At 49.5% G+C, this 11,992-nt stretch overlaps 1 protein-coding gene across 2 annotated transcripts; it reads left to right on the top strand.

Moving 5' to 3' along the window:
• The first annotated feature begins 474 nt into the window (after positions 1 to 474).
• Birc5 (baculoviral IAP repeat containing 5) lies at positions 475 to 9,328 on the top strand. Of its 2 annotated transcripts, none has more exons than XR_015450226.1 (4): positions 475 to 684; positions 1,034 to 1,143; positions 3,594 to 4,939; positions 8,815 to 9,328. XR_015450226.1 is itself a non-coding variant. In XM_004860823.4 (4 exons), the coding sequence occupies exons 1-4, from the start codon at positions 574 to 576 to the stop codon at positions 8,902 to 8,904; spliced, it is 429 nt and encodes a 142-aa protein (XP_004860880.1). In that variant the 5' UTR covers positions 477 to 573; the 3' UTR covers positions 8,905 to 9,328. The 2 variants fall into 2 exon arrangements, 1 of the variants encoding a protein (XP_004860880.1); XM_004860823.4 differs by having other exon boundaries at positions 477 to 684; positions 3,594 to 3,711.
• The last annotated feature ends 2,664 nt before the right edge of the window (positions 9,329 to 11,992 follow it).

The following is an 11,992-nucleotide window of genomic DNA, read 5'->3' as shown; positions in this document are numbered from 1 at the left end:
GTCCATTTACTTCCTATAGGCCCAGCGCAATGTGTCTGCCACAATACCCTCGGGTCTGCGGGACGGACAGTGTGCAGTGTCTCCACAGAGCCCTCCCCCACTTCCTCCACTAGGACCTCAGCTGAGCGAGGCTGGGACCCATCCAGCGGCCATCTTTATGCGTGCGCGCCCACGTTCTCTCTGCGCGGCTCAGGAAGGGCAGCCGGCACAGGGTAGTCGAAGACCAGGGAGCCATTTGGCGAGTTTGCAGGACGAAAGAGGGTAACACAGATAAGCTCCCCTGCTCCAGGAAATCACCCCGGAGGCGCCAGCCCATCCTCCAGCTCTTTTCGCGCCCACTCTGAGGAGGGTCCCGGGAGAACACAACGCCATTCGCAGCACACCTCGCGCTGTCTACTCCCAGAAAGCCGCGGTGCTGGCGCGGGGCGAGGCGTTCCCAGCATGCCCCGCGCCGCTCGCTCCCAGAAGGCTGGGGGCGGGTCTCGGGGCGGGGCGTTCCCGACACGCCCCGCGGCGCGCCGCTACCCGCGGATTTGAATCGCGCAACTACTTTGTAGCTGCCGCGGCGACGGAATGGGAACCCCGTCGTTGCCCCAGGCGTGGCAGTTCTATCTCAAGGACCACCGTGTCTCTACGTTCAAGAACTGGCCCTTTCTGGAGGGCTGCGCCTGCACTCCGGAACGGGTGAGACCTCCTGCTTCTCCCCCACCCCTCAGGCAGGCCCCGCCGCGTCCCGCCAGGCCGCCCTGCTCCGCTCCGGCCCCAGAGCTACCCCTGTCGGGGACTGTCGACCCCTTGGTCCTTGGCCCCCAGGGTCTGGGCCCCCGCGTCGCCATAGGTCACCCCGCCCCGCCCTGGAACAGTCAGGGCCACTCTCCTTACCTCTCCCCGCGCACTGTCCCGGTGAAGGCCTTCTGTTCCGTCCCAGCTCCAGGTCCCGGAACTACCTCATCTCGGAGGCTGCCGACCCCCTCGCGGCTGGCCCTGGGGTCCAGGGCCTCCGCATTTGCTCACAAACTGCTGTCCTTTGCAGATGGCCGAGGCCGGTTTCATCCACTGCCCTACTGAGAATGAGCCCGATTTGGCGCAGTGTTTCTTCTGTTTCAAGGAGTTGGAAGGCTGGGAGCCAGATGACAACCCCATGTAAGTCCCTCCAGATGCTAGTCTTTCGGGTGCCTCAATTCCATTCGGAAGCTTTCGGTTTGAACCGGGCTGGGAAGAAAGCGATTTGAATTTCTAAGATGCTTATTGCAGGAGGAATGGCTTTCCTAACCTCATCTTGTGAAGTAAACAGCTGTTGTAAACCGATACGGCTCCTTGAGCTGGTGCCTTGGTGATATGAGAAACCTAATTAAATCTAATTTGAGCTGGGCACAATAGCTCAGTCCTGTAATCCCAGCTACTCTGGAGGCTGAGGCAGGTGGATTCCAAATTTGATGCCAGCCTGGGCAATTTAGACAGATCCTGTCTCAAAGTAAAAAAAAAATCTGGGGACATAGCTCAGTGGTAGAGCACCCCTGGTTTGGATCCCGGGTACCACACACACACACAAAATAAATCTAATTTGGCCAAAACATCCTTCAGGATGGATGTTGAAGAAAGGCTCATCAGTGTAAAGTGCTTGATATTTTTCAGATCAACAGAATACAGGATCTGCTCCTGGCCTGTGAATTCCATGTACTTTTCTTGCTTTGGATTTTTTTTTTTAAAAAGCAGCTTTTGCTGAGCATGGTGACGCACACTTGTGAGCCTAGCACTTGGGAGGCTGAGGCAGGAGGACTGCTGTTTGAGGCCAGCCTGGGCTGCATAGTGAGTTCAAGGCTGGCCTGATCTACATAGTGAGACCCTATTTTAAAAAACCAAAAAATAAAATAAAAATAAAAATAAAAACAGCTTGTTTGAGATTAATTCACATCCTACAAAAATCATCTTTTTTTATATATTTTTTTTGTTGTTTTTTTTTAAATTTGGTACCAGGGATTGAATTCGGGTCCTTGTGCTTGTGAGGCAAGCGGCAGAACCACTGAGCTAAATCCCTGGCCAAAAATCATCTTTTTACAGTTGCACTTAAATGTTGTTTTGAATTTTGTTCATCAAGATACTGTGGTTTTTTTGTTTTGTGGTGCTAGAGATTTTTTTGGGCGGGGTTGAGACAGGGTCTTGCTTTGTAGTTCAGACTGGCCATGAACTTACTGTGTAGCCTAGGCTGGCCTGGAACTCACAGCGATTCTCCTGCCTCAGCCTCCCAAGGGCTGGAATTACAGGCTTGCATCACCATGCCCAGCCTGGTGCTGGGGAGAGAACCCAGGGCCTTGTACATGCTCACCAAGAGCTCTGCTGTTGAGCTGCATCCCTGGCCTCTTTAAGTTTTTTATTTTGAGACAGTGTCTTACTAAATTACCCAGATGGGTCTCAAACTTTGAATCCTCCTGCTTTAGCCTCCAAGTAGGTGGATTACTGCACTCAGCCTGTTTCTGTTTTTTAATTTTGTTTATATATTTAGACCACCCTATCTGTCTTTTGGTAATATCTTTCCATGTTGTTTTCTCACCTCTTGTTCCTGTCAGAATCTATCACTTACACAACCTTAATTTTTTTTTTTTGGTAGTCGGGTTCTTGTGCTTGCGCAGCAGGCAGCGAAACCACTGAGCTAAATCCCCGGCCCACAACCTTAATTTTTGTCCCCAGGAAATCACTTGAGTTGTTTCTCTTGTTGGCCAGAAGAGCATTGCTGTTTTATTCCCTAATATATTTGCTATCTGACCAAGTCTTTTTGTTTGTTTGTTTGTTTGTTTTTGGTACCAGGGATCGAACTCAGGTCCTTGTGCTTGGGAGGCAGGCGGTGGAACCACTGAGCTAAATCCCCGGAAATCCCTGGCCCCTGACCAAGTCTTGAATGGATGAGTTGGTGGTTACACCAGTGATCAATGGGAAATGCTGGGGATTTCTTAAGTGTTACAGTATTTTCTCAGTATAGTTATTGCCTGTCATTTTTGATTTTGTGTGGCCGTATTCTCTAATCCTGGCTGGTTATAATGACTCTACTATGCAGGACTATTCCCACTGCAAAGGAGGAAGTGGAGGAGAGGGATCCTTGGGGAAGCCTGGCCAACTTGATCTTAGTCTGAACCAGTGAGTTCTGTGAGCATTCTGTGAAATGAAATTACTTGCAGGCCGGGGATTTAGCTCAGTGGTTTCGCCACCTGCTGCGAAAGCACAAGGACCCGAGTTTGATCCCTGGTACCAAAAAAAAAAAAAAAGAAAAGAAAAGAAATGACTTGCAACAGTTCCTTGAAGATTTTAGAGGGACTTGACATGTGATTCCTCTAGACATCAACTGTACCACGCTTTTCCTACACTTGCTAAAGGACTCAGATAAAATAGTCTAGTCCCAGGATGGGACAGATGTCTACAGAGCGAGAAGGTGTGAGGACAGACTGTGTGGACAGCCCGGGGTCCATCCGCTTGGGCCCTGACACCTTGCTCTGGAAGCGGCACAGCATGCCCAGAGGGATGGTGGAGTGGTAGGAAGCAGACTGCTGCTCATGAACCACCACTGTTCTGTTGACATGTTTGTGTATTGATTTTTCTAGAGAGGAACATAAAAAGCATTCATCTGGCTGTGCATTCCTGTCTGTCAAGAAGCAGTTTGAAGAGTTAACTCTCAGTGAATTTTTGAAACTGGACAAAGAAAGAGCCAAGAACAAAATTGTATGTATCATTGGGAATAAGAACTGAGAGCAAACCCTGGGCAGCATATGGAACTAAACCAACTGTTCCCTCAGGAAGCACTCTCAGAGCCCTGGGGGTCACAGGGAGAGACCCCGCTGGCCTGGAGTGTGATCTTAACGGGTACAGTTGGAGGACACTCTCCCTCAGGTGCTTCTGGGTTTGTGATGATGGTGAGGATTGACTTCCTGCCTTGTGACAGTGGCTATGTGCTCATGTGGTAGCAGTGGCATGGACAGAGGGTTTGGGGATGGGCCAGCCAGACCTGGGGGGTTTCTGTAGCTGAGCTTTGCCTCTTAGCTAGTTTCATGGGGTTGTTGGGAGAGCAGAAGGTGACACCATGACCCACAAAGCGGTGGCTTTCCAGCAGCTCGTGTGGAGAGTTAGGTTTGCCTGACACCAGGGCTCCCAGTTAAATCTGAACTTTAGATAAATAAAGAGTAGTTTTTGAGTATAAGTATGTCCCACATTCTGTATGGGTATTTACTAAAAGACATGTGTTTATTGGAAGTTCAAATTTAACTGGGCGACTTGTATTCTTTTTGCTAAATTTGGCAGCCATATAGGGGATGAGGTGTGTCTGGGGGTAATGTCGTCCTTGTAGCAAAGCACGGGTGGGGTTTGTGAGATGTCCCTGCTCCGTCTGTACTGCACAGACTGTGAGGCAGCTCATGTCGCATTCTCTTTGCTTCGGGGTGGAGGCTGGGAGCCCCCACTGCTGCCACCATAATGGCTACTGAGGGCCCTTTTCAGCTTGAAAATTGTGTTCCTTCGTTGAGATGAGTGTGAAGCAATTCTGTCCAAAATAGCTTTTAAATGCTGAGGACAGGTGTTTATTATCGGGAAGCGGGAGGGAATCAGTGGTTGGTAAGGAGTGCTGTGGGACAGTGCCCTGAAGTGGTGGAGCTCAGGAACTCAGGAACTGCAGGAAGGCGCAGAGGGGGCCTTCATTCAGCCTAGGGCCAGCATCTTCTCTGCAAAGTGCCCTGGAGAGTGAGTGCCAGCCTTCACACCTGCACAGTCCCTGTTACATGTTCTTACTAGTTTTTTTTTCATAACCATCTTTAAAAAATTTTTTTTATTCTTTGAGTTTTTGAGACAGGATTTCACTATATAGTTCAGGCTGGCTTTAAACTCACTATGTATCCCGGGCTGGCCTCAAACTCACGGTGATCCTCCTGCCTCAGCCTTCCAAGTGCTGGGATTACAGGTACGTGCCACCATTCACAGCTTTCATAACCACTTAAAAATAGAAGAACCAGGGCCGGGGATTTAGCTCAGTGGTTCTGCCTGCCTTGCAGGCGCAAAGTTCATCGCTTGATCCCCAGTACAACAACAACAAAAAAAATAGAAGAACCAGCTGTGTGGTGCTGCACACCTGTGGTGCTGGCACTCTGGGAGGCTAAGGCAGGAAGATCACAAGTTCAAGCACAGCCTGGGCAATTTAGCAACAAGACCCTTTCTCAAAATAAAAAATAAAGCAAGGGTGGGGGATGTAGCTCAATGCTAAGGCCCTGGGTTCAATCACCAATACCACAAATAAAGGAGAAGAAGAGGTACCATGCTTAGCCCACGCTGTACATAACAGGCTGGCCAGACTGCCGGCAGGCCCTGGTGTGCCGAGTGTTGTGGGGAGAGCAGCTTGTTGCTGGAGCAGTCAGGGAGGACATCCTGGGCACGGGGGAGCAGATGGGCCAGGGTCCCGGGGAGGCGGAGGGAGTCAGGTTGTTGCATTTGCGCATCAGGGTTGCCTGGTTACCAAGTGAAGGCAGTGTGAGAGGAGACTGAACTGCCTGTAGGGAAAGGGTTAGGGAAACTAGATGAGTTTGAAGCTGCTCATACATTTCTTCTTGGATTATAAACTTACATAATAAAAAAATCTTTGCTAAGCCAGTGACACTCAACTATTTTGCTGTGATGGTCTAGAGGTCTAGTACTGTGGGTGTTAGCCATCTGTGGCTATCCAGCTAAATAAATTTAAAATTCAGTTCTTTCAGTTGCACGAGCCACGTGTGAAATGCGCAATAGTTACACATGCCAAGCAGCCGCCATACAGGACCATACAAGGAATGGAATGTTTTTGTCATTGCAAAAAGTCCTGCTGGACAGGGCTGCTCCAGAGCACTGATCAATTAGTTGTGAGGTGTAGCCAGTGTGGTGGTGCATGCCTGTAATCCCAGCACTGCCCTGTGAGTTCAAGGCCAGCCTGGGCTACATAGTGAGACCCTGTCTCAAAGACAAACAGAATTGTGAGGTTTGTGGTAAATAATTTGTAACTAACATGGAACCTGTTCCCCGAGCTTTTCCATGTGAGGGAAGGTGAGGGTGGATGGGAGCTGTGGTGTAGGGATTGGGTGTGACAGGAGCCATCTGCTTTGTCACAGCACCGGGTGTCTCCCTCTCGAGAGGACTGTCACTTGTGGAGGTGCCTGGCACCTCTGTAGGAGGGATGATGAAGGTTGGAAGCTGTTTGTTGTCTTGGACTATTAAGCCCATGATGCTGCAGCTCAGGTTAAAACGGTAGTTATGCATTATGCCTTCTTTCAGAAGGAACCAGATAGGGGCTGGGGTGTGGCCCAGTGGTAGACTGCTTGCCTAGCATGCACAAGGCTCCTGGTTCAACCCCCAGTGCCTCAAAACAACAAACAAAAAACCTCTTCACGAATAAAATATTTATGTGCATGGAGAGGACACTGCAGGTCATGCTGCTGCAGATTTCTGCAGTCCCGGGTTCAAGGCCAGGAGCTTTCCAGGAAGGCGCTGTGGAGAAAGTGGAACCTGCCCTGCCTGGGATGCCTGGGATGCTGATTCTTTTTTTTTCTGGTGGTGCTGGGGATTGAACCCAGGTCCTCGCACACACTGGCCAGCACTCTGATTCTTATTTCTGCTGCTTCCTCTCAGCTCTCTAGGTTCTGAAACAATGAAATAAATTAGAGCCAATGTGAAAATAAATCTATTTAGGGAATCAACTCAACTTAAGGATAAATAGGTACTTCCTATTCCTAAGATGTAGTTTGTGCCGAGTGTGGTGGCCCATGCCTATAATCTTAGCACCAGGGTAGCTGAGGCAGGAGGATTGGCATGAGTTCAAGGCCAACCTGAATTACAGAGTGAGACCTTGTCTCAAAATACCAACAACTGAAAAAAAAAAAAAAAAAGGACTTCGTTTGTAAAAACCTGTGATGAGGGGAAAGTGGAGTCTGGCAGAACCCTGGGTGGCAGGAGTGTTGTTTTCAATAGTGAGATTTCTTGTTTTCGTTCAGGTCCTATTAGGAAACATGTAAGATGGAGATAATGACCTCTACTATGACTGGGTAGTGAAGTTACAGTATGTACAATGAGGCTTGGTTCATTTAAGGGTATTTTGGAAGTGGAAGAAAAGCAGATCAAGTCTGTGTGTTGCAAGGCCATGGTCATCGCTGCCTGTCAGTAAAGGCAGAGACCTTTAAGGCCTGTGCAGTTGCTTGTTACAAGATGGACAAGGTATTGTCAAAGCTTCCGATTTTCTAACTTATTATTTTTAAATACAATTTTCCTTTTAGTTAATAATTATAAACTAAGTAAGAATTATACATGGGTCAGAAGTTAAGATCCAGAAAAAGTACAAGTTGAGAAGTAACTTGCTGGGGCCAGGGATTTATCTCAGTGGTGCCACTCTTGCCTTGCAAGCACAAGGCCCTGAGTTTGATCCCCGGTACTAGAGAAAAAAAAAAAAGTAACTTGCTGGGAGTGGTGGCACAGGCCTGTAATCACAGCACTCGGGAGGCAGAGACAGGAGGATCACTCAAGTTTGAGGTCACCCTGGGCTACACGGTGAATTCAAGCCAGCCTGAACTCCTGAACTACATAGCAAGACCCTGTTTCCAAAAAGAGGACCTCTTGGGAGCCTGGGAGTGTAGCTCGTTGATAGTGTGTGTGAGGCTCTGGGTTCAGTCCATAGCACAGCAGAACAAAACCAAAAAACAAAAACTTTTAAAAAGTTAGCCTCTAATCACTTTTCTTGTTTGAAAAGTTTAACCGAATAAAGGTTTGGGTTTTGTTGTTTTCTTTCTTTCTTTTTTTTTTTTTTGTAATAGTGGAGATTGAACCCAGGGCCTTGTACATCTAGGCAAGCATTTTACCACTGAGCTATATCCCTAGCCCTTTTCTTAAATTTTGAGACAGGGTCTCACTAAGTTGTTCAGACTGGGTTCAAACTTGTGACCCTTCTTCCTAACCCTTGGAGTAGCTTGGATTTTACCTGTGTCCCACTGTACCTGGTGTGTCGCTCTTTTTAATCATAAATTAAGGAGAGTAAAGGTGAGGGGCATCTCAGGCTTGCTGACATGCTGTCGCTCGCCCCTTTGGGCGGGGTGCCTCTAGCAGAGTGCAGAGGTTACAAGCCAGATTTGGGGAGGGCCTGGAAGTGAAAGGCATATTCCTGTCTTAGGTGCCAGCTGGTACTTGATAGGATCTGTTTAGTTGGATGAGGAGGGAGGCTCTGACCTTCGCCTGTAGAAATTGCAGGATCAAAGTGGGGTGCTTGAGAGCAGAGCTGTGTCCCAGACTAGCTGGTTGTCCTGAGCCTCTGTACAGTACCTGCCCCTTGGAGGGTGAGGGGTGGTGTGAGCAATAGATCAGTTCAAAGGTACAGGGTTCCATGGTACAGGCGCACACAAAGCATCCTGTGGTGTTTTTGTTTATTAAATTCTCAGAAAGTAGCTTAAACTGGAGGTACTTGAGTTGGATCCAGATGTTTGCCTCCATATTGCTGGATATCTCCCCTGGCACGGTGCCCAGTTTATATTTAGGTTCTCATAAGTGTTCCCTTTTTCTTCCCCCAGTACTGGGGATTGAACTCAGGACCTTGCGCTTTTGAGGCAGGCGTGGTACCATTGAGCTAAATCCCCAGCCCATGTTCCCTCTTTATTTTATCTGCGGGGTATGATTTACATGTGCTTGTTTCCTGTGACTGTATCTGTACTTTATCTTTTCTCTTTTTTTTTTGTGGTGCTGGGGATTGAACCCAGGGTCTTGTGCATGCTAGGCAAGTTTTCTACCACTGAGCCACACCCCCAGCCCAAACGTGTTCATTCATTATTCCAGGCAAAGGAAACCAACAGCAAGCAGAAAGAATTTGAAGAAACTGCATCGAAAGTCCGCTGTGCCATGGAGCAGCTGCCTGCCTTGGAGTGAATCCTTGCTGTGCTCACTGGTACTGGAGTGATGCATCGGGGCCAAGGCACGTTCCCCAGGAAAGGAGAGCATCAAAGTTTTGAAACTGAGTATTTAAGCTAATTTTCATTTTCTCTTGGAAGTAGTGCCAGCAGCTCTTTTACCTGAGCGGCAGGTGCTGCTGATCATCACGGTGGCTGCGTCTTTTTCTTTGGTAGCTTTTGCTCTGTTAAACCCTGGACTTATTGGCAGGTGAGGAGTGGGTAAGGAGGAGGGCAGTGTCCCTGTGACCGGGCCTGGGGAGGAGGGCTAACTGCCCATCAAGGCTTCTGGTCTCCATGTCTCCAGCGCTCTGTAAACCCACTCAGCTGCCAGCAGCTCACCTGCCTTTCTGACATGAGCTTCCTGACAGAGGGCAATGGAATAAATTAATTTAAAAAATAGACTAGAAGACCTTTCTCTTTGGAGGAAACTGATTTTGTTTGACTTTTAAATAAGTGTTTATATTGTTTATCAGGATCATAAATTTAGTGACATTTTATTTTAGTTTTTTGGTACCGGAGATCGAACTCGGGTCCTTGCGCTTGTGCAGCAGGCGGCAAAACCACTGAGCTAAATCCCCAGCCAGTTTGTTTTTAATTTTAATTTATTTCTTTGAGGTAGGGTCTTGCTGTGTAGTTCAGGCTGGGCCTGAGCTCACTGTGTAGCCCACACTGGCCTCACACCCATGTTGATGCTCCTTTCTCACCTCCTGAGTGCTGGGATTACAGGTGTGCACCACCGCGCCTGGTTACATTTGGGTTTCAGCCCCAGCACGGACTGAGCAGAGTTTGAAGGGCAGTGGTAAAAAGGCTGCTAGGGCCCCTCTCATCCTGGCTCAGTAACCCCTTAACATGGTGCTGGCCTTCTGGCCTTGGCTGGCTGCTCAGAAGTGCGATTTCCTCATCTGTCACCCACGCTACTTCCCTTACCTTTTCTTTTCTTTTTTTATGGTACCGGGGATCGAACCTCGGGTCCTTGCGCTTGCGCAGCAGGCGACGAAACCACTGAGCTAAATCCCCAGCCCACCTTTTCTTTTTTCTTTTTCTTCTCTTTTTTATAGAGACATGATTTTTTTGTGATGAGGAGAATTGAGACTAACCCCCCACCCCCAATGTTCACAATGTGGTTTTCTTATTTTGTTTGAATTATTGTTTCACAGAACAGCACAAAGTACAATTAATCACAAAGCCTCCTAAACCCTTGGGGAGACTGTGGGGCCCTGTGCGTGGCTCTGGGGACGAGACCAGACAGCAGGCGATGCCAAGAAGTCCATTCTGAAGCTGCTGCCCGGGAAACGGCTGAGGGAGTCCAGGGCACATGCTAGTATTTCTGCCTGACAAGAGTGCAGTGGCCTGAATCCTTTCTAAATCACTTGGCTTAGTGCCGTGGCCTCGCCTGGCTGCTGCACCGGGAAGCCTGATGCTGAGATGACAGATTGGCTTTCACTGGCTGCCAGGCTACACAGGTCATCTCGGGGGTCGTTTCTAACCAGGCTGCAGACCCCACTGGGCTTTTGGTGGTGACCCTTCTTAGCCTGCCAGCAGTGGCCGGTGAGGGGGTGTCCTGGCAGAGAAGCAGGCGGCCTGGGCTCCTCCACAAGGGCCACTGGAGCCCCTGCAAAGTGCATCTCAGCTGGACATAGCGCTGTCCCATCTCAGTGCAGTGCCTCCCCCTGTAAGCATGGAGATGATTGCAGCAACTTTTGATAGGAGAAGAAAAGCCCTCGGCCTGTATGCTCACCTCGCCGCTTGCTTTTGAAATGTGTGTCCATCTGTAGAAGGGCACCTTAATGCAGGTCCTTACGAATTGGCTTGGTAAGCAGCCAAGGAATACAGTGTTTCGACCTGTTCCTTCTCTCCTGGCAGCCATGCAGGCTTCCGCCTTTGCCTTTGTTGGTTTGTGTGGGCTGCTGCTAAGCCCGCCGTCTCTGCTGGAACCTTACCAAGCATGTTCCCTCCGCAGGAAACTTGCTTTCTGAAGAAGGTTTGTCACCAGACCTCAGTGGCCACCAATGTCTGAAAGTTCAATCAACACCTGTTAATAAAGCCTCAGGCCTTTATCTGAGGGCAGCTGTCTCAGCTCCCAAGTATGTGTCCCTCCTAGGCCGTAAGTCCAGATGGTGTCTGGGAACATGCCGGCTGTGGGCTGGGAGGCCACTTTGAAAGCTTCCGGGCTGGATTCTGACAGCAGGGTGCAGCCTGACCGGCCAGCCTGGGAATCAGCACCCTCCACTGTCTCCAGGGAAAACAGCCTGGGCAGGCTGAGAGAGACGGAGTACAGAGCTGCCATCACTCAGTGGGTAGGCATCCTGCAGGGTCTGACCACTCTGCTGGTTTGTGCCCACTTAAACAACAGAGCCAGGTGTGGTGGAACATGCCTATAATCCCAGCATCCTGGAGGCTGAGGCAGGAGGATCTTGAGTTCAGCTGGGGCTCCATAGTAAGTTCAAGTTCAGTGTGGGATATACAAGAAACCCTGTCTCAAAACAAAAACCCAGTGGGTTCGGGAGTAGTTCAGTGGCAGAGCACTTGCCTAGCACATGTGAGGCCCTGGGTCCATTCCCCAGCACTTGGGGTAGGGGTGGGGGGTTGTCCTGGAGTCTACAGCTAGTGATGGTTAAGGCTGAGATTCAAACCTAGGTGGTCTGGTCCCAGAGGCAGACCCTTAGGGCTCTATGACACTGCCCAGGCTTGGGTGTGACTGAGGTCCAATCCCCAACTCCGGGGAAGGAGCACTAGCCACAGGGTCCCATTTTCAGCTGGCTTTATTTGACAGAAATCTCTCACTGATGGAACTGAGACCTGGCTCTCCAAGGCTGGGCGTGGTGTTGCATGCCCATAGCCCTAGCACTTTGGAGGCTGAGGCAGTTCAAGCCCATCCTGACCAAGTTAGCAACTTAGTGAGGCCCTGTCTCAAGAAAATAAAGAGCTGGGGATATAGCTCAGTGTAGAGGCCTTGGGCTCAATCCCCAGTATTGCTGAAAAGTACAGGAAGTTACAAAGATAGTGCAGTGAGTTTGGGGTTTCCTTTCCCTCTTCCCCCAGGACAGTCACAGGACAACATCTAG

The sequence above is a fragment of the Heterocephalus glaber genome, unplaced genomic scaffold (genome assembly GCF_053883595.1).
Source record: "Heterocephalus glaber isolate CG9 unplaced genomic scaffold, H.glaber_assembly_v1.0 deba00000937, whole genome shotgun sequence".
NCBI lineage: Eukaryota > Metazoa > Chordata > Mammalia > Rodentia > Bathyergidae > Heterocephalus > Heterocephalus glaber.
Note: the sequence above shows the minus strand (reverse complement) of the source record. Positions and strands in the feature narration are given on the sequence as shown.